At 37.1% G+C, this 23,209-nt stretch overlaps 1 protein-coding gene across 2 annotated transcripts in view; it reads left to right on the top strand.

Moving 5' to 3' along the window:
- MED13 (mediator complex subunit 13) overlaps positions 1 to 23,209 on the top strand; it is a 97,739-nt gene that overhangs the window by 11,649 nt on the left and 62,881 nt on the right. The window contains exons 4-8 of one of the 2 annotated variants that reach the window (XM_007190276.2): positions 16,881 to 17,026; positions 17,855 to 18,052; positions 19,510 to 19,704; positions 20,276 to 20,438; positions 20,634 to 20,744. In XM_007190276.2, the coding sequence (XP_007190338.2) occupies positions 16,881 to 17,026; positions 17,855 to 18,052; positions 19,510 to 19,704; positions 20,276 to 20,438; positions 20,634 to 20,744 (813 nt within the window). Of the gene's footprint in view, positions 1 to 16,880; positions 17,027 to 17,854; positions 18,053 to 19,509; positions 19,705 to 20,254; positions 20,439 to 20,633; positions 20,745 to 23,209 lie in introns of both variants that reach the window. The other variant, XM_057535550.1, reaches the window with a different exon arrangement.

Genomic DNA, 23,209 nt, shown 5'->3' with positions numbered 1-23,209 from the left:
GACAAATCAAGACTGTTTCATTTTTTTCTCTCTGAAAATTAAAATAAACCTTTATTGTCAACAGAATAATTAATCGTACAAGTTAGGACTGCATTCAGTTGCAAATGACAGAAAACCTAACTACCTGGCTTATGTAGGAATTGATTTTTCTCAATAGCAAGGAGTCTGGAGGTAGATAATCTGTTCAGTAACGTCATCAAAACTCAGGTTCCCTCAAGTTTTCTGCTCTTTCATCTTTAGCCTTTGGCTTTTATCCTCATGGCCCCAGTAAGTGTTGCATCTCCAAACCTCACTCACAGTGGATTCCAGGCAGGAAGAGGAAGGGAGGAAGGAAGTGAGAAGGGGTGACCCTTGGATCAGAAAGTAGATTCTTTTCTGGAAACTTTAGCTGACGTTTAATTGGCTATACTACTGAGAGAAATATTTTTTTATATGGGAACATTGCCACTCTGAGCAAAATAAGCCTCTGGTTAGTAAGAAGAAATGGAGAATAGATACTAGGTAGGCAGTTAATTAGAGGAAGGGGAATAAGTATCAGGTAGGCAATTAGCAGTGTTCACTGTATATATTTATATAATTTTAAGAAGTCAAGCTGATTACCAAGATTTAAAATGAAGCGCTATAATCCTGAGCCCAGCTACTAGATGTGCTCCTCAGAGGCAGTCCCTTTTAATTCTTTTAACTGTCTTTTAATTTATGTATTTAAAAACTTACAAGCAAATACTGTGCTGATTCCTGAGTTTTCTGTTATTTCAGTTATTCAGGATTTAATCTATTGACTTCTCTTAATGGTTTAGCTATCTTACTACCCCAGATGCTTAGACATCGGCATACCTATATACTCTTTTCCCTCTTCCCTTCTCTTTTTTCCCATATCTTGCCAGTATAGTTACGAGATTTGGTAAAAAACAATACCTATTGTTTCAATTACTATAATTTTATAAATATTATTTTCAGTGAGCCATTTGGTATATTAGGATTACATTCCATTTCCTCTCTATAATTTTGTTTTCCCCAGTGTTAATGATTATCTCTTTTTTCACTTAATTATCTATGTCAGGGGCTGGTAAACTACCACCACACAGGGCAAATATAGCCTGCCACCTGTTTCTGTAAATAAAATTTTTATTGTAACACAGCCCTGTTCCTTCATTTGGATTATTTTATGCCTGCTTTCACACTACAGCAGAATTGAATAGTTGTGACAAGAGACAGATGACTCCACAAAGCCTAAAATATTTAGCCTAAAATATTTCTCTGGCTCTTTACAGATAAAGTTTGCTGAGCCCTGATCTATGTACTTATTGGTAATTTGCACCTAGGCTACCTACCAGAAGTATAAATCTCCCTTCCCAACCTTTAAGGAGTGTGTGTAATCTTTTAGTTTCTTCCCTCTCTCTTTCTCCCTCTCCCTCCCTCCCTCCCTCCCTCTCTTTCTCTCTCTTTCTCTCTCTTTCTCTCTCTCTCTCTCTCCCTCTCTCCCCCCTCTCTCTCCCTCCCTCCCTCCCTCCCTCTCTCTCTCAATATCACTATTTGAGCCCTTCATTGTTCTGTTCCAATTTGGACTTCTTGTTCTATAAGGCCTGTTTCACAGCAGTCATCTTGGGAATTCTCTTCGCCTTTTTGTCTGTGTTGGATCCCTTATTTTCTGGATCTCATGTTTTCTTTTTTTGTCTTACTGTTTTGGTAGTGCCCATCTACCTGTAGTTTCCTGAAGTACATAAGAAGTAATATTTCTGAGATCCTGAATGTCTGAATTACCTCCTTTTCTACTCTTAAGACTTTTGGGCACTAAAATGCTGACTGGAAGTCCTATGTATGTGAATAGCTCTGAAGTTGCAGGCTTTAGTATGGTGATTGGTGAGGAACCTGGCCATTTTTATTTAGAACTGTGCTGTTATTATCGTAGCCACCAGCCAGTTTTAGCTATTTAAATTTCAATTAATTGAAAAAATAAAAATTCAGTTCCTCAGTTGTGCAAACCACATTTCAAATGCTCTTATGACTGCTGGCTATTGTATTGGGTAGTGTAGGTAGAGAATATTTCTATAATTGCAGAAAGTTCTTTTGGATGGTATTGCTTACACCGGGGCCTTTACACTTATAATTAAAATAATACCTTAGGAGTATCACTAAAGAAGTCGGTCAAGGTTTTTTTGTTTTGTTTTTTGGCAGTAAATGAAAGACTATACTTTAAATTTCACCATAAAGCTATGTTTATCTTCTGCCACACCTGTGGCTTTTACACAGTCTCTTTATCTCCATTTTAATTAAATATAAGCACCACAAGATTTAAGGTGGTATATTAGTAGCCATTTTATATAGCTTTAAGATGTCCTTTGGTTGGGTTCCTCAATACCTCTGAAAACCTGAACTTCTAGGGAAGCTAAGAGCTATCACTGTTATGTTTTCTAAGGACTCAGTTCCTTTCTTCTTGTCTTCTAAGGTAGCACTGTCTAATAGAAATATAATGTGAGTCGCATAGGTGTTTTTTTTTTTAAATTTTTTATTTATTTGTTTATTTATTTATGGCTGTGTTGGGTCTTTGTTTCTGTGCGAGGGCTTTCTCTAGTTGCGGCAAGTGGGGGCCACTCTTCATCGCGGTGCGTGGGCCTCTCACTATCGTGGCCTCTCTTGTTGCAGAGCACAGGCTCCAGATGCGCAGGCTCAGTAATTGTGGCTCACGGGCCTAGTTGCTCCGCGGCATGTGGGATCTTCCCAGACCAGGGCTCGAATCCGTGTCCCCTGCATTGGCAGGCAGATTTTCAACCACTGCACCACCAGGGAAGCCCCGCATATGTGTTTTTAAATCTGGTAGTAGGCACGTTAAAGAAAGTTTTTAAAAAAGTGAAATTAATTTTAATATATTTAGCCTAATATATCTAAGATATTTCAGCATGTAATTACATATACAGATGATAAGAACGAGGTATTTTCTTTCTTTTTTTTTTTAAAAAAAAACTAAGTCTTTGAAATCTAATATGCATTCTGTATTTAGAGTACACCTCAGCGTTGTCTGGTCACATTTACAAGTGCTGAATAGTCATTTGTATATTGGTTTGCATTAACAGCACAGTTTTAGGGCTTGAAGCCCAGCTGGACTTGGTAGTGCTTATTGGTAAAAGATCTCTTCTCTCTGGCTTATGAACCCTCTTGAAATTGTATGCTAAATTGTGAGTGTACTCTAGAATCTCAAAAGTAGGGGAAACTTCCATCTTATGTCAAGGTATCCACTATTTGCCAAGTTGGGCATAGTTACTGTCTTGTTTTTCCTCCTTTTAGCCTGTCTGTGCTAGTCTATTATTAATGTCTGTCATCAAGATTATTATGCATCCTATTTCTGAAGTCTTAAGTGATGATATAATAGTACTTATGACCCATGAAATTTCTCTATGATGCTTGAGCCATTAGGATTTGCATGGTCCGTTTTCCACATTCTCATGCTTTCCAGAAACATTAATGAGAAAAAAGATAAAGTGCTAAGAAAGACTTTTTTCTCTCTCTTTTTTCCTCCCCATTAAGCTTTTCTTACTATCATTTCTTACTGTCATTCTTAGAGATTCATACAAATCTGTCTTTTTCAACTATTGGTTTTAGATATGAACCATAATAGAGAAATTTTTTTTTTTTTAAGATTTATTGATTGATTGTTTGATTGCTATGTTGGGTCTTCGTTTCTGTGCTAGGGCTTTCTCTAGTTGCGGCAAGCGGGGGCCACTCTTCATCGCGGCGCGCGGGCCTCTCACTATCGCGGCCTCTCTTGTTGCGGAGCACAGGCTCCAGACGCACAGGCTCAGTAGTTGTGGCTCATGAGCCTAGTCGCTCCGTGGCATGTGGGATCCTCCCAGACCAGGGCTCGAACCCGTGTCCCCCACATTAGCAGGCAGACCCTCAACCACTGCGCCACCAGGGAAGCCCGAGAAATTTTTTTTCTGAAGGGAATGAGCATAACTGGCCAAGCAGTGTTTGAAATCAGGGCTTAATATGTATTAAATCAATTCTCAAAACAGACCTATTACTCCAGTTTTACAGTTGATAAATCTGAAGCACAGGGAGGTTAAGGAACTTGTCCAAGGTCATATTTCTTGCAGGTATTGGAGCTGGATTATAGGGCACGAAAAATATGAGACAGATTGTGGACCCTGTAGACCACTATATCTCTTGTACCTACATCTTTTTAAAGTTATTCGAAATAGTAAAACAGAAGACTTAAAAATTAAAAATATTAGGGAGTTACTATATTTCCTGAGCACTTGAAGTTGTAAACCAGAATAATATGTCATTGCTTTCTAAGTATTCTTTACTGTGTAAGTAATGTGTTCACTGAGTGAGCAGAAGTATGTACAAAATCACAGATAAGGTGTTTTATTCTGGATTTTAATATAGATCTTTTGTTCATTGAGATATGGTAAGCATACCTGATACTGAAATTACACTTATAAATTTAAGAAATTTATAAAAATTACTGAGGGGGCTTCCCTCGTGGCGCAGTGGTTGAGAATCTCCCCAATGCAGGGGACACGGGTTTCATCCCTGGTCCGGGAAAATCCCACATGCCGCAGAGCCACTAAGCCCGTGCACCACAACTACTGAGCCTGTGCTCTAGAGCCCACGAGCCACAACTACTGAGCCTGCATGCTGCAACTACTGAAGCCTGTGTGCCTAGAGCCTGTGCTCCACAGCAAGAGAAGCCGCCACAGTGAAAAGCCCACGCACTACAACAAAGAGTAGCCTCCACTCACTGCAACTAGAGAAAGCCCCGCGTGCAGCAACGAAGACCCAATGCAGCCAAAAATAAATAAATATATATATATTTTTTAAAAAAAGAGCTTTAAAAAAAAATTGCTCTGAGGGCTACAGAAATACAGATGAATGCAGTGGTTCCCAAACTTGTCTGGATGTGTAATCACCTTGAGAGATTAAAAAAATAACCTGTGTATTAACCTGGGAGTGTGGTCTGGGCTTTGGAATTTTTAAAAGATCTCTGTGTGATTCTAATGAAAGACAGGTTTGAAAACTATTGAATTGATGGAATAAAAATCTAGGAATTAGGATGACTAGGATTTTTTGGGGGGGGGGATGTTAATTATTTCAAATAATGTTAAAATGGATGATTGTGAACAGTTGTGCATAATTTTAAAAGTATCACCATAACATGTTGCTATTAGATAACACAACATAAATAGAAATATAGGACCAATTACATAAATTTTATCAATCCAATGAATAGAATAGGATTCTTTTTTTTTTTTCATTGTGGTAAAATAGACACAACAAAATTTACCATTTTAGCCATTTTTCAAGTGTATGGTTCCATGGCATTAAGTACATTCACATTGTTGTGCAGCCATCACATTATCTATCTCCAGAACTTTTTCATCATCCTAAACTGAAAATCTGCCCATTAAATGATAACTCCCTGTTTTCTCCCCCTCCCAGCCCCTGGTAACCACCATTCTACTTTCTGTCTCTATGAATTTGACTGTTCTAAGTACCTTACATAAGTGGAATCATATAGTATTTGTCTTCTTGTGTCTGGCTTATTTCACTTAGCATAATGTCCTCAAGGTTCTCATCTAGATTGCAGCATGCATTTTCATTTCTTTTTAAGGCTGAATAATTTTCCATTGTATTTTTATACCACATCTTGTTTATCCATTCACCTGGCATCTGACATTTGGGTTGTTTCCACTTTTTGTCTATTGTGAATAACGCTGCTGTAGATATTAGTGTACAAATATCTGCTTTCAGTTCTTTTGGGAATATATATAGAAGTGGAATTGCTAGATCATACAGTAGTTCTATTTTTATTTATTTTTTGAGGAATCGCTGAAGTCTTTTCCACATTGGCTGTACCGTTTTATATTCCTACGAGCAGTGCAGGAGGATTCCAATTTCTCCACATCCTTACCAACGCTTCTTTTCTTTTTAAAAAAGTAGTAGCCATCCTTAGGGGTGTGAAGTGGTTGTCTCATTGTCGTTTTGATTTGCATTTCCTAAATGATTAATGATGTTGAGCATCTTTTCACATGTTTGGTGGCTATTTATGTATCTTTGGAGAAATGTCTGTTCAAGTCCTTTACCCATTTTTAATTGGTTGTTAGGATGACTAGAATTTTAAGTCAACATTCCCTTTAACTACGTTTATAATTTTAAGACAAGTCACATAACTTCTTTGTGCCTTGAATTCCCTACCAGCAAAATGGGATGTCATCTTTCTGTAACTACCTAACAGAAGTGCTAAAAATAGATTAGAGGGCTTCCCTGGTGGCGCAGTGGTTGAGAATCTGCCTGCCAATGCAGGGGACACGGGTTCGAGCCCTGGTCTGGGAAGATCCCACATGCCGCGGAGCAACTAGGCCCGTGAGCCACAACTACTGAGCCTGTGTGTCTGGAGCCTGTGCTCCGCAACAAGAGAGGCCGCGATAGTGAGAGGCCCACGCACCGCGATGAAGAGTGGCCCCCACTTGCCACAACTAGAGAAAGCCCTCGCACAGAAACGAAGACCCAACACAGCCAATAAATAAATAAATAAATAAATAAAAATCAACCCTAAAAAAAAAAAAATAGATTAGATATAGTACCTCCTAAAGCAGTATAGATAACTGTTATATTATTAGAACAGCTAACTTTATTAGCATATTTTCATTTTCTGTCTTAGAATAAAGAATCTTTTGTTTAATTTCAGTACTTAAGGAACATTTTTCTACAATAGAAGATTATCTGTTGAGGTTTCGTCTGTAAAATTCTGCCTCACTCATGCCTTTTTGTTTTGGTTATTATAGTAAAAGCTCCTGGAGAGCAATTTTACTGTCTACAATACTTTATAGTAACGTAACAGTACCTTGGAGTCTCATTGTAGTTGCACATATTTGTTTTAACTCCACTTTTCTAAGTGCTAAGTACCAAAAATTAGATGATGTTATAAAATGATCTCTCTCCTTGAAAGACAAGCCATTGTGAATTTAGTATGGCAGTATTACCTAACATTTGCTTTGGCCTATAATATTTTCTGACTAGATTATCTTTAATATAGACATACTTTGGAGATATTGCAGGTTCTTTTCCAGACCACCTCAGTACAGCACATATAATAAATCAAGTCGCAAGAATTTATTTGGTTTCCAGTGCATTTAAAAGTTATGTTTACACTAACTGTAGTCTGTTAAGTGTGCAGTAAGCATTATGTCTAAAAAAACAGTGTATATAACTTAATTAAAAATACTTTATTTAAAAAATACTAACCATCATCTGAACTTTCAGCAAGTCGTAATTTTTTTGCAATCGTAACATCAGAGATCATTTATCACACATCACCATAACAAGTATAATAATGAAAAAGTTGGAAATGTGAGAATTAGCAAAATGTGACACAGAGACATGAAGTGAACATATGCTTGAAAAAATGGTGCCGACAGACTTGCTCGATGCAGGGTTATCACACACCTTCAGTTTGTAAAGCACTCAATTATCTGCGAAGTACAATAAAGCGAGGTATACCTCTGTAAGAATTTCAGAAATTTTATCCCATATTTAGAATGTTTAGTTTTTTCCTCCTATATCATGCACAAACTTGCCTTATTTTAAACCATTTTATAACTAGATCAGACTGTATTGGAAGCATATGCTAGCAGTATAGGAGGTGATGTTTTTCTTAAAATAGGTAACTGAAAGTGAGAGCCTGCTGTTAAGTAGGGCAGTGCAGATAAATACTGGGAGCAGGGAGATTATTCTCTTCTAGTATTTTATGTATGAAATGAAACAGTTGAAAGCTGTATTTTATTTTAAGATTTTTTTTTTTTGATGTGGACTTTTTTTTTTTAAATTATTTGTTTGGCTGCGTTGGGTCTTCGTTGCTGTGCGCGGGCTTTCTCTAGTTGCGGCGAGCGGGGGCTACTTTTTGTCGTGGTGTGCGGGCTTCTTATTGCGGTGGCTTCTCTTTGTTGCGGAGCACAGTCTCTAGGCATGCGGGCTGCAGTAGTTGTGGCACGTGGGCTCAGTAGTTGTGGCTCGCAGGCTCTAGAGCGCAGGCTCAGTAGTTTTGTGGCACACGGGCTTAGTTGCTCCACGGCATGTGGGATCTTCCTGGGCCAGGGCTCGAACCCATGTCCCCTCCATTGGCAGGCGAATTCTTAACCACTGCACCACTAGGGAAGTCAGATGTGGACCATTTTTAAAGTCTTTATTGAATTTGTTGTAATATTTTTTTTTATGTTTTGTTTTTTTTGGCCATGAGGCATGTGGGATCTTAGCTCCCTGACCAGGGATTGAACCCACACCCCCTGCATTGGAAGGTGAAGTCTTAACCACTGGACCCCCAGGGAAGTCCTGAAAGCTGTATTTTTAAGAACTCTAGTTCACTAATTAAGTATGAGAATATAAAGTTCAGGTCACCTAGCCTCTTTGTCTTTAAGGATAAAGAACATGAGACTGTTTTAGGTTGTTGCATAAACTTACAGATGTTCTTGGAAGTATTTGCAATTTAGATTTTGGAATTTGCTATTGAGTTACTGAGTAAGCACACAGCATTCATAATCATTTGTATAGAGAGCATAGTTACTTGATCCCTAAAACTAATCAAATTACAGTTTCTCTTTGTTTAGATTATTATTGCTTGAGTCACTTCCTTAATAAATGTTTTCCTTGACATAAAGTATTTTTAGTAATTTCCCTTTATACTCTTAAATTTTGCCCCCTACCAAGAAATTTATCTTTTTTTTTTTTTAAGATTGATTGATTGATTGATTGATTAATTGACTGATTGATTGCTATGTTGGGTCTTCGTTTCTGTGCTAGGGCTTTCTCTAGTTGCGGCAAGTGGGGGCCACTCTTCATCGCGATGCGCGGGCCTCTCATTATCGTGGCCTCTCTTGTTGCGGAGCACAGGCTCCAGACGCGCAGGCTCAGTAGTTGTGGCTCACGGGCCTAGCTGCTCCGCGGCATGTGGGATCCTCCCAGACCAGGGCTCGAACCCGCGTCCCCTGCACTAGCAGGCAGACTCTCAACCACTGCGCCACCAGGGAAGCCCCGAAATTTATCTTTTAATGTTACCTGAAAAACATGTAAAAAGCTTGTAATGTTAAAAAATATAGATTCGTTCTAACCAGTTTAATATGAAATTTTCTTAACTTTTTTAGTGTGTTGTCTTTTAAATTCTCATATCCTTTTTTGCTGTTTAGAGAGAGATGCTTTGAAAATTGATTTCTGCCAGTTTTATGTCAATAACATATAATGGGCATTTCCCTCTCAAAAGTTAAACACTAGTGTTTGCTAAGATAAAAATACTATTTAGAAATTGTTATGTATTTATACGTTCTGTAACTCAACCTTAACAGTTATAGAAGAATTCTATCAGAAAAGAAGACACTCGAAAGAAAAGCACAAATATGGCTTCATAGGCATTCCCACATTTAGTAATGAGATTAGTTGCATATATGTTTGTTTACTTTAGGTGCATTCTTTGAGGAAAATAAATGTATGAGACTTATGAGTAATTTAAAAAAATTCTAATGTTTCAACTGGTATCAAGAGTAATGTTTGGTATTAACAAAAGGTATGAGAGTCACACTCTTGATTTAGTGTTTTTCTTGAGCTGTGTTATAACATAGGCCACACCATCGCTTCGCTGAGAAACTTTTTTTTTTCCAGCCCTACAGTTTTTGGGCTGTTTATATTTCCTTTAACTTATGGTTGCAAACCAACAAGTTGTTTTCTGAGTTCTTCTCTTTCTTTTAGTACTTTATCAAGTGTAACTAGTAACAGTCAAACTACATTTTCACTTGATGTGTTCCCCCAATTCTGTAAGTTCATTTGGGCATGTTTTCTGCATTCCAGATTATTTCAGGCAACAGTTTTATGAAGTATTTATCCATTATGTAACATGGGTTACCATTTTCCTCACTGTTTTTCAGTGTTTTATATTCCTTGCTACCAATCCTCTGATTGTAAAACTAATGCCACATATTTAGGTTTTTGTCATGGTAGTCCCTCACCTTTGGTGCCAGTTTCTGTATCAGCTATTGCTGTGTAGCAAACTACCCCAAAACATAGGGGTTTAAAACAGCAGGTATGTATTCTCACTAATGTACCTACAGGTTAGCTGGGGGTTAGCCAATCTAGTCACACTGTAAACCACAGTGTGGGTAGAAGTGTATTCCGTATGATTCTCATCCTCTTTAGACCAGTAAGCCAGTCAAGGCATGTTCTTATGGCAATTAAAGAAGCACCAGAGGGCAAGCTAAATTGCATAAGCATATTTCAAGCTTCTGCTTGGCCAAAGCAAGTCACAAAGCGAGCCTAAGTCAAAGGTTGGGGAAGTATATTTCACTTCTAATAAGAGGGACTACAAAGTCTGGATAAAGGGAGGGATGAACAAAACATTACGACGCTACAGTAATCAAAACAGTGTGGTACTGTCATAAAGACAGACATGTAAACCAATGGAAGAGAATAGAAAGTTCAGAAATAAATTCTTGTGTACGTGTTCAAATAACCTTTGACAAGGGTGCCAGGACCACTTAATGGGGAAAGGATATTCTCTTCAACAAATGGTATTGGGAAAACAGGGTATCCACATGTAAAAGAAAGAAGTTCGACCCTTATATACAAAAAATAACTTGGGCGCTTCTCTGGTGGCGCAGTGGTTGAGAGTTTGCCTGCCAATGCAGGGGACACGGGTTCGAGCCCTGGTCTGGGAAGATCCCACATGCCGCGGAGCGACTAGGCCCGTGAGCCACAATTGCTGAGCCTGCGCGTCTGGAGCCTGTGCTCCGCAACAAGAGAGGCCGCGACAGTGAGAGGCCCGCGCACCGCGATGAAGAGTGGCCCCCGCTTGCCGCAGCTAGAGAAAGCCCTCGCACAGAAACGAAGACCCAACACAGCCAAAAATAAATAAATAAATAAATAATTAAAAAAAAAATAACTTAAAATGGATTAAAAACGTAAGACCTATAACTAATAAAACTGCTAGGAAAAAACATAGTGGAAAAGCTTCATGTCACTGGATTTGGCAATGATTTTGTGGTTATGACACCAAAAACATAGGCAGCAGAAGCAAAAATAGACAAGTGGGACTATATCAAGCCTAAATACCTTTGTGCGTCAAAGGACATAATCAACAGTGAAAAGGCAGTTTATGGGAATGGGAGAGAATATTTGCAAATCATGTATCTGATAAGGTGTTAATATCCAGCATTATAAAGAACTCCTACAGCTCCACAAAATATCAAATAACCCAATTTAAAAATGGGCAAAAGACTTCAGTAGACGTTTCTTCAAAGAGCATGACATATACAAATGGCCAATAAGCATATGAAAGATGTTCAACATCTCTAATTAGAGAAATATAAATCCAAACCACAGTGAGATACCACCTCACATATGTTAGGATGGCTACTATTGAAAAAATAAAGAATAAAAAATGTTAGTGAGGGCAGAGAAATTGGAACCCATGTGCACAGTTAGTGGGATTGTAAAATGGTACAGTCACTATGGAAAATGATATGGAGGTTCCTCCAAAAATTGAAAACGAAACTACCATGTGATCCTACTACTACTTCTGAGTGTGTATCCAAAAGAAGCAATCCTACTTCTGAATGTGTATCCAAAAGAATCTAAAGCAGGATTTTGAAGAGAGATTTGCACACCCATGTTCATAGCAGCATTATTCCTTATAGCCAAGAGGTAGAACCAACCCAAATATCCATTGATGGATGATGGCTAAGCAAAAATGTGTTATATGCATAAAATAAATTATTATTCATCCTTAAAAGGAAAGAAATCCTGTTACATGCTACACCATGGATGAACCTTGAGGACATTATGCCAAGTGAAATAAGCCAGTCACAAAAAGACATACTGTGTGATTCTACTTATGTGAGGTATCTAAAGTAGTCAAGTTCATAGAAGCAGAAAGTAGAATGGTGCTTTTAAGGGGCTGGTGGCGGGGGGGAGTAGAAAGGGGAATTGTTGTTTAATGAGTGTAGTTTCAGATTTGCAAGATGATCAAGTTTCGAAGATCTGTTTTACAACGGTATGCATATACTTAACACTACTGACTGGTACACTTAAAATTGGTTAAGGTGGTACATTTTATGTTGTGTTTTTTTTACAGTGATTAAAAAAATGAGAGAGGGGTGAAGAATTGGGACCAATAACTCTGTCTTCCACAGATACTAAAGTTATGATTCCTTTTATCAAGGAATTTACAACCTGGCAGGGAGTTAAACTAGTAAATAATAGTAATGCTATGATAAATATTATTATAAGCATAGAATATTATGGGAGCACAGAAATCATGCTTAAAGGAGTCTTAAGGAATGATTAAGAAATGGAGAGAAATTTGTGGTAAACAAAGGGGTAGTTCTTGGTGGATTAAGTGTCCGTCTAGAGAGTTTGGCAAGTATTAGATTGTGAAGGGTCTAAAGTGCTGTGCTAAGGTTTTAGGGGTTTTTTGACTTAGTCCTGAAGGCATTGGGGAGCTGTTGATTTTGAGCCTCCCAGTTACATGATTAGAATTAATTTTTAGATAGCTGACAGTGGTGTAAAGAAAGATAAATTAGAGATTTTAACAGCTACTCAGACCTTAAAAAGACAAAAAACAAAAAATAATATTTAAGAACTAGAATCACTAGCAATTGGTGATAGATTAGCTGAATGTAGGGAGTTTCAGGAAAGTGAAAAATTTGGGATGATTTATATTTCTGGCTTGTACAACTATAGATATAGACTTGATAAGAAAAGGACTATGTTAGGGTAGAAAAAATAGGTGGTTCAGATGTGGACTTTACAGTATTTAGTACGGTGTGCCAAGGACCTATTCTAGATGCTGGGGATACAACGTTGAACAAAGGAAACAGATTCCTCCTCCAGTAGCACTTACAATCTTGGTGACTATAAGAAATAAACAAACTGTATAATATGTTAGATTGTGATTATTTTTTAAAGCCAAAACAAATCCCAGAAGAGGAATTGAGGGACAATTTAAAGTAGGGTGATCAGTGAAGACCTCACCTAGAAAGTCTTTAAACAAAAACCTGATGAAGGTGAATATAGCTATTTAGAGTGTTCCAGATGGAGTAACAGTAGGTAAAAAGGCCTGATGTGTTTAAGGAACAGCAGAGAGGTCAGTTGAGGGAGAAGGGGAAGTATTAGAGGAAGACTAGTAAGAAATGAGATTGGCGAAGTAATAGGTATTGGGAGGTCGGCTGATGTAAGGCACCATAAGAAATAAGAATAACTTTTGGGCTTCCCTGGTGGCGCAGTGGTTGAGAGTCTGCCTGCCAATGCAGGGGACACGGGTTCGAGCCCTGGTCTGGGAGGATCCCACATGCCGCGGAGCAACTGGGCGCGTGAGCCACAGCTGCTGAGCCTGCGCGTCTGGAGCTTGTGCTCCGCAATAAGAGAGGCCGCGATAGTGAGAGGCCCGCACACCGCGATGAAGAGTGGCCCCCACTTGCCGCAACTAGAGAAAGCCCTCGCACAGAAACGAAGACCCAACACAGCCATAAATTTAAAAATTAATTAATTAATTAATTAAAAAAAAAAAGATAGGGTAAATGCTTAAACCTTTCCCTTTAAAAAAAAAAAAAAAAGAATAACTTTTATGATGTTACTCAAGTGTGATTCTTTTTCCCTCAGGAATTAAAAGTTTATTTTCATTATCTACGTCTTGTTAAGACCGTATCTTAGTATCCTGTACCTGATTTTTGTTACAGCACTTACCATAACTGTAATTAAATAATTGTGCTTAGCATAGTGTCATGTGCTTTGCTATAAAATACTTTTTGAATAAAGCATTTTATACTTTTGAATAAAGGAATAACACTTGCCTTCACTTGGTGGTTTAGTATATAGTGCATTTAGATCTGAATATAATACTAAGTTTAATGCAGAGTTGTTTTGAATGTGTGTGGGTGGGGAGAGTGACATGTATGTTTTGTTTTAAGCATTTAGAGTTAGGTTTGTGTTTGGTTACTTTTTTCTTTTTTCTTTTGTCTATTTTGTAGTATAGGTTCCTTGCCACTGCTGGAAAGCAATAATAAAATTGAGTTTATTTTAAATGAGCATTAGCAATGGTCTGTCTTTGGATGGATGATTTTCTAAGTGTATTAGTTAACAAGTCTCTTATCTTGATTTGGCGATTATTTTAGATTTATATGTCGACACTTGAACAGCACGGGTTCACTTATATGCAGATTTTTTTCAGTAGTAAATACTGTATAGTACCCCATGATCCATGGTTGGTCAAATCTGTGGATTCAGAACCTTGCATATGGAGGATGGACCAGGTTATATAGGGATATTCCATTGCATGGAGAGGGTTGGCACCCCTTAACCCCCCTGTGTTGTTCAAGGGTCAACTGTACTCTTGTATCAAAGCAAATGTCTGTAGTCTTTGTAATTACTCAACCGTAGTTATTCCAATAGACTTAGTTTTTAAATCAGGAAACAAGCTTAATTTATTTATTAAATAATGTAAAAAATTTTATTTCCTATAGTCATCAATTATATCTCAATAAGGCAGGAACAGAAAAATTGGCTAAATGCAGTGTGGTATCTTGGATTTGATTCTGGAACATAAAAAGGGCATAAGTGGAAAAATCTGGTGAAGAAATAAAAGACTGCCGTTAGTTAATAGTAGTAATGTGCCAGTATTAATTACTTGTTTGACAAATGTAGCATGATTATGTAAGATGTTAGGGGAAACTGGGTGAAGGGTATATGGGAACTTTCTATACTATCTTTGTAACTTTTCTATAAGTTCAAAATTACTCTGAAAATAAGTTTGTTTCTTTTTAAAAAGCAACAGAAGCTACCGGGATGGGGAAGAATACAGTAATCACTAATTAATGTATAGAATTCATAAATTTTAAAAATTTAAGAGTAAAATGATTCAGGTAGTACAGATGATATCATAAATTTAGAAAAAGCAAAGATCCTTGCTTAATTACTCTAGTCTTGTTCCCTGGAAGTAACCAGGTTTTGTTTGTTTTTTAATTTTTTGTTTACTTCTTCTGGTGGTTACTGCCATAATTCCAGAGATGCTTATACGTCTAGGCCTTGATTGATCAACTTTAGACAGTGTCTACTGACTCTTTACCATGAAAGATTTGTTTTATTAGTTATATTATTTTCAGGTTTTGTTAGTATCTCTTTTTTTTTTAAATTTTATTTATTTATTTATTTATTTATGGCTGTGTTGGGTCGTTTCTGTGCGAGGGCTTTCTCTAGTTGTGGCAAGTGGGGGCCACTCTTCATCGTGGTGCGTGGGCCTCTCACTGTCGCGGCCTCTCTTGTTGCGGAGCACAGGCTCCAGACGCGCAGGCTCAGTAGTTGTGGTTCGCGGGCCTAGCTGCTCCGCGGCATGTGGGATCTTCCCAGACCAGGGCTCCAACCCGTGTCCCCTGCATTGGCAGGCAGCTTCTCAACCACTGCGCCACCAGGGAAGCCCTGTTAGTATCTTTTTAACTTGAATGATACGCTTCAATTTCAGTTTCTTCTTCTATCAACTTTAGACATTATTTGTTGACATATATATGATGAAGAAATTCTCAGCTCTGCATTACTCTTGACCTCTTTACTACCTTCTATTTCCCCACTTCTGTTAACTATAGTATTACTTTTACTGTAACTTAATTTTAATTCATTATGCCCTTGCCTTGTCCAGAAATAATTCAAGGGGCTTATAGATATATGCAACAGATTTTGAGCTTATTAGTGGTTATATTTTAAAGAACTGGTTCTTTAAGATGATTTTTTTTTTTAATTTTATTTATTTATTTATTTATTATTATTATTAACTTTTGGCTGTGTTGGGTCTTCGTTTCTGCACGAGGGCTTCCCCTAGCCGCAGCAAGTGGGGGCCACTCTTCATCGCGGTGCGCGGGCCTCTCACTATCGCGGCCTCTCTCGCTGCGGAGCACAGGCTCCAGACGCGCAGGCTCAGCAATTGTGGCTCACGGGCCCAGCTGCTCCACGGCACGCGGGATCCTCCCAGACCAGGGATCGAACCCGTGTCCCCCGCATTGGCAGGCAGACTCTCAACCACTGCGCCACCAGGGAAGCCCCTAAGATGATTTTTAAGATAGATGTGTGGAGAAGGAATAAGGAAAGTAAATTCTTCTTAGTGTATAATCTCATTCCCTTCTGGGCCACTCGACATTTCTAAATTTTATCTTAAGGGTACATCTACTTTCCTCTTGGGAACTTTTATTTTCCAACTTGTATACCCAGTCATATCTAAATTTCATAAGATGTTCTATTTTGCATATAACTTTGATTCTAGGATGCCTTCAGTTGTAAGACCCATCATTGCTTTAAAATAACTATTCATTGGGGATGGGGGCAGTACATTAAATGCTTGGTTAATTGAATTCAGCCCAATTTCAGAAATAGTAAAATGAGAAAATATATTTGTATTTAATTTTTTTATATAGAGGGGAAAACAAACAAAAAATTAGGTCATCTTTAATTCTATTGTACACCTAGATTTTTTTTCACCAAAGTAACCTTTCTTTTTTCCTTTAAAAAAAATTGAGACTATAAGCCTGCCTTTTCCATTAAACCCACTCCCCCACCTTTATTTATTTTGGTGGCTATATCATAATTGTATGTGTGGGTGTACCTAACTTGTTTAACTGGTTCCTTTCTTTGCAGCTTTTTCTATTATAAGCAGTACTGTGAAGAACATTTCTTATAGCTAAATCTTTGCTCATATCTGTGGTTTTTGGGGGTTTTTTTCCCTTTAGATGATGAGGTGGAATTTCTGGGTTAAAAGAGAATGTACATTTTTGTGGTATAACTTCGTAAAAAAGAAAAGCAACTTGACTTCTTTTTGGCTATAAATCATTACTAAAATATAACTTTTTCTTCTTTATTAGTGAACACTTGTCCTGCTCTTTCACCTTTTTCTTGCATGGAGACAGCAATGTTTGTACCAGTGTGGAAATTAACCAACATCAACCTGTATACCTTCTTAGTGAAGAACATATCACCCTTGCTCAACAGTCTAATAGCCCATTTCAAGGTAGATTATTTTATTGGCTTAGTCATTTGATCTTTTATTTTTGTGTCAAGAAAAAATTCTTACTGAAATTGGTAGCGATTAATGAGATTTCCCCCGATCTTTAGCCTAATGATGATTCTGATGTCGTTTACTTCTTCCCCATTTGAGTATTAAGTCAATGAAATAAGTTTTTTAATACAAATATTTAAAAAATTTCTTGTACATGAATGTTAGCGTAATTTAAAGTGTTTCTTTAAATAGCCTCTAGATGGTGTACATGTTTATATTTTCAAAGTTACCTTGTGTATCAGGTCACATAAGCCATTTTTAACATAGGTACACAGAACTTTTGATATAATTCTTACTGTGAAAGTGGTTGAACTCTAGAGGAAATATTTTATAAGATTGATGATTTGTTTTTAAGAACTGGCAGTATGTTCTTGTTTTAATTCTAAGCCTAGTATTTGCTCTTTAAAAATTTACATGGCAGCATATAATAAGTACTTAGATTTATTTACACACACACACATTATTTTTCCTCAAATTGCTTTTCCTTAGGGGAAAGTCAAGAGAAGTTGAAGGATATACAAATATTCCCAGTTTATGTAGGAATTCTATCCATCTGAGATTTTTGGGTAGACGAAATTTTAAGTTTTTATAATAAACTCAGTGTTGTACTTTATCTTCAAAATAATGAAGTACAATAAATTGATTTTCTCTGGAATTGATGATTATGGATTTCCTTTTCCTTTTTTGGAATTGCATAATTACTTGCCATAGTGTTCAATGTCATCTTATTTGGTATAATCATCTTTAGTTACTTACTTGATATCTGTTTTGGGTTTCTAGTTATCTTAAGCCCATTTGGACTAAATGGCACTCTCACAGGACAGGCATTCAAGATGTCCGATTCAGCTACAAAAAAATTGATTGGTGAATGGAAACAGTTCTATCCTGTCTCATCGTGTTTGAAGGAGATGTCTGAAGAAAAGCAGGAAGATATGGATTGGGAAGATGATTCTTTAGCTGCAGTAGAAGTTCTTGTTGGTAGGGATTCCGAGTATTTAATCCTAAGGGGGGAAATATGTGACTATATGTATTAGTTAGATTTTGCTGAATAAAAACTCTGACATCTTAGTGGCTTTTAACAGCAAACATTTATTTCTTCCTTATTTCCTGCTTACAGTACATAAGGGCTGCAGCTTGGTTATGGTTTGGCTCCTTGTGTCTTCTCATCCTGCAACCTAGGTTCAAGGAGTACCCAAGTATCTGGGACATACTATTCTTACAAGAACAGAGGAATAATAGGGACTGAGCCTAACCATATAAGTGTATTTAAAGCTTCTGCTAGGATATGATGTATGTTGCACCTGCTCACACTCCATTAGGTAAAACTAGTCATATGGCCAAGCCAAAGTCATCGGGGCAGGGAAATACATTCCACCTAGAGGGAAAAATGCTAAAGGTGGGAAGAAAATAATTGTGAATGAATAATATTTGGAGGTTGGAAAGTTGACAGCATGTGTGATGCAGTATTTTAACATTCGGTAAAGCTGTTGCCTCTGATAAAAGGCAGAAAATGTATACCTAAAGGACTTGTGGCTTTGATTTGCTTTGTCCAGGTCAGCACTATTTAGGTTGGCTTTATTATATTTATCTTCTTACTTAGGGACCTAGGTTAATAAGGTAAACTATATTTGAAACATGCAGAGACAAGGCAGAGGACATAAAGTAGGAGAGGCTGCATTGATCCTGCAAGTACATCTGAAGTTCCTATTGGGATGTGGCATCTATCACATGCGCTTACATTCCAGAGCAAGTTGTACAGCCCAGCTTAACAATGAGGTGAAGATGTATACTCCACCTTAGAGAGACATGGGAGGTGTGGGAAATGTATGGGTGAACAGATAATTGGTTGAGCAGATGAGAATTTGCAACACTGTATTTAATGGATTCATATGGTAAATGTTATATATGAGATTACCTAATTTTTTTAATAAAAGAAATATCAGTATTCAATTTCAATAAATATATTACCAGAGTAGTTGTATCAAAAACAAAAACAAAACACAAACATATATTTGGCTTTTTAAATAGAGGCATATAAAGAAGAAAACAGAAAATGGTCCGTATTTCTAGTGCCAGTTACCTTTGTTAAAGTTTTAAAATAAATTTGGTCAAATTTGCAAATAAAGATCTTTTTTTTTTTTAAAGAAATACACATTCATGGTTAGAAAATCCAAAAGCAAAGAGAGAAAGCTGCTTTCTTCTAAGTCTCTGTCACTAAAGGTAACCACTACTACCAGGCTCTTGTGGCTTCTTCAAGAAAAACCTTATGCCAGAAAAAGTACATTTATAAAAGTACATTAAATGTATTTTTATTTTAACAAGTGTGATCATATTATATCTACTTTTCCGTTATTGCACTTTTGAGTGAAACTAATCCCACTACAGTCACAATAGTAATTGATTTTCTTATCCTTTTTTTTTTTTTTTCATTTTAGCTGGTGTCCGAATGATCTACCCAGCATGCTTTGTTCTAGTCCCTCAGTCAGACATTCCTACTCCTAGCTCTGTGGGATCCTCTCACTGTTCAGCTTCTTGCTTGGGTGTCCACCAAGTGCCTGCTTCCACAAGAGATCCTGCTATGTCTTCAGTTACTCTTACACCACCTACATCTCCTGAGGAAGTTCAAACAGGTATTTTACTAGTTTGTTTCATTAGCTCTAGTGATAAAGCTGTTATCTTGAATATAGTAAACACTTAAAAAATAATTATTTTGGAATAATTTCAAACTTACTGAAGTGTTTGTAAGTACAGTCAGTGCAAGGAACTCTTCTCATTCAGGTTCCCAAACTGTTAACATTTGCTCCGTCACCCTCTGTCTATGCATACATTCCTTATTACTGGTCTTTTTCTGAACCATTTGAGAAAAAGCTGCAGACATGATGCCCCATCACCCCTAAAAGTACTCAGTCTGTTTCCCAAAATTAAGTACACTTTCCTATATGACTACCATTTAATCTTCCAAGTCAGGAAATTAACATTGATATAACACTATCATCCAGTTCCCATTCCCTGTTCAAATTTTTTTTTTTTTTTGGCTTTCTGTATTTTAAGTAAAGTGACATGCTTTTTTGCCTCAAAATATAAGTAGGCTTACCAGATAGCTGGATCAAGTTATATCAGAAATTTAAAAAAACAAAAACAAGATAATGTTATTTTAAACCTACCTTTATTCTCCTACAGCCTGTTCTTTTTTGTTTTCAGTTGATCCTCAGTCTGCCCAGAAATGGATCACATTTTCTTCAGTATCTGATGGCTTCAGCTCTGATAGTACTAGCCATCATGGTGGGAAAATACCCAGAAAATTAGCAAATCATGTGGTGGATAGAGTTTGGCAAGAATGTAATTTGAACAGAGCACAGAACAAGTATGTATTTTCATCTTCAAGTTTAAAAATTGCATGTTGGTAGTTACTTGTAGATAAGAGATATTTAAAGTATAAACCGTTATTCATATGATTTTAATTGAAAAAATGGATTTTTAAAAATTCAACTTTAATGCTTAATTCAGGGTTACAAAAAATTTTATGGATTCTAAAGAGTTTTATAATTTCAAATCTTAGGAGGAAGTATTCGGCTTCATCAGGTGGTCTATGTGAAGAAGAGACAGCCGATAAAGTAGCATCCTGGGATTTTGTTGAAGCTACACAAAGAACAAATTGCAGCTGTTTGAGGTAGATTTTTTTTCTTTTCCATTTGATTGATGTCGGTATATACACGTATGTGTGGTAGTTTCTTATGCTGTTGCATACTTAGGCCCCACTTTGTTTGAGATACCTTACGTAAACACACTGTTAAGATTTTTTCCAAAAGAAAAAAATATGAGGAAAATAAAAATTCAGTAATAACGGAGCTGATTGTAGAAGGACGTACAAATGTATGTCATAGGTTCTTATACAGTTACCAGAGCTGGACTGTGAAAGCTTGGATTCATAGCCAAATAAAAGAATTTTATACTGAATTATGGAATAGATAGCATCTATAAGGTAAGAGGAACACAAGTCTCGAGCAAAGTGTTCATAAATGGCACTGTGCTTGAGAAATTTCTCCCAAGCGTTCTCATAAAAAAGATGATATATGATATACTGAGATAAAATTTTTCTCAGTCTTTTTTTATTGTAAATACAATATTGGGTTTTGTGCAGCAGTTTCTTATAACATCCCTTTGGTCAAGCTGTAGGTGAAATGCTGAACTAAGATTCAGAAAATAAGATTCTACAAGGGACCAAAGCTGTACTGTAAAAATACAGGCTTTCTAATAGATTGTGTTGGTTGAAAGGTCGGTAGAAGAATGGATGTACTTGGAATTCTTTAGGCAGTGGTATTTATTTTATATATTGGGGATTTTGATGAGATTTGTTTATCACAGGCATAAAGATTATGTTGTCTAGAGTTTATTATTTTATTCTACAGATTAAAGGTAGATCATATGTTTTTGCAGTCAAGTAAATAAATAATGGCATTGACATCCCAAACCATGACATACGAATGCACAGTTGGCCACCCCTTCTTGTCATGGCTGTGAGCCAAAGGGATGGAGTGCTTGCAGGTTAGGGCTAAGGTTTTTCTTACATTAGCTCTGTTTGATTGAGTACAATGACAGACTCTCAAGTGTTCTGATGTGTTTTTGCATAGATTAAGTTTTCTTTTATATAGATTCTTTGGATTAAAGACTGTACAATTTTTTAAAGTCTGGCAACTTTGTTAAAAACTTGCCTCTGTTGTTGACAGAGAGATTGGAGTGAAAATATGGATAGATTAGCTCCTGTTAGTTTAAAATAGTAAAAACCACACTCACCTTGAGGGAAAAAAACCAAACTTAGTCTTTTTTTTGTTTGTTTGTTTGTTTTTTTTTGGCCGCGTTGGGTCTTCGTTGGTGTGCGTGGGTTTTTCTCTAGTTGGCGGCGAGCAGGGGCTACTCTTCGCTGCAGTGCGCGGGCTTCTCATTGCGGTGGTTTCTCTTGTTGCGGAGCACGGGCTCTGGGCATGCGGGCTCAGTAGTTGTGGCTCGTGGGCTCTAGAGTGCAGGCTCAGTAGTTGTTGCGCACGGGATTAGTTGCTCCGAGGCATGTGGGATCTTCCCGGACCAGGGCTGGAACCCGTGTCCTCTGCATTGGCAGGTGGATTCGTAACCACTGCACCACCAGGGAAGTCCCAAACTTAGTCTTGAAATGCAGGGCTTCAGTGCATTATTTGTCTAAGACCAAGGGTGTTGGCAAACTACGATCTGTTGACCACATTTAGCTCACCTATTTTGTATGGCGTGTGAGCTGAAATGATTTTTACAGTTGTAAATATTTGAAAAAAATGAAAGGAAAATATTTTGCGAAAGTTATGTGAAATTCAAATTTTAGTGTCCATAAATAAGAATTTATTGGGACAGAGCCACATCTGTTCATACACATATTAACTGTGGCTGCTTTTACAGAGTTGAGTGGTTACAAGACAGACTGTATGGCCCCCCAGAGTCTAAAATGTTTACCATCTGGTCCTTTACCGAAAAAGTTTGCCAATCCCTGGTCTAAGACCAATAGAATGCTTAAATGAAATTAGACTTTTCTTTCACTGTATTGGCATTTTTATCAAGCAGCTCTTCTTTTTTAGTTTCTAACCTAGGCATTTCTTTATTCTTTTTGAAAGATTTGGGTTTTAAGTCTATTTGTCTAGAATAGTTGTAGAGGAAGACACTCAAAATGCATGTTGGTAAACATAAGTTTTAATTCTTGCTCTAAGCCGAACTTTTATTTTTAAAAACATACTTTCTTTCCTAATTCCAGGAATTCCTCCTAGGTATGTAGAGGTTTGATATGAAATTTCATATAATCTATATGTTTGACTAGCTTTGGTAAATTTACCCTTCAAGTAAATACAGTGTTTCTAATCATTTACTTTTTTATTTTTTATTTTTTTCATTCATTTTTCAGTTTTTTCATTTTTTTTACTACTGCATATTGTAGATTCCTCCTCTACCCCTGCCTCTCCCCCCAGATCTGGTTCTCTTCTTTAGTTCATAAGTAAGGCTTGAAACAGACTTGGAGCCACCCTATTATGTGTATCCTCTCCTGGTATGGAATATAGGAGGTAGCGCATACATTGATAACTGACTGTACTAGTCAGCCAGGCTCTTCTCAAATCTATC

This window comes from Balaenoptera acutorostrata, chromosome 20, assembly GCF_949987535.1.
Source record: "Balaenoptera acutorostrata chromosome 20, mBalAcu1.1, whole genome shotgun sequence".
NCBI classification, from domain to species: domain Eukaryota; kingdom Metazoa; phylum Chordata; class Mammalia; order Artiodactyla; family Balaenopteridae; genus Balaenoptera; species Balaenoptera acutorostrata.
This window is presented reverse-complemented; position numbering and strand designations above follow the sequence as displayed.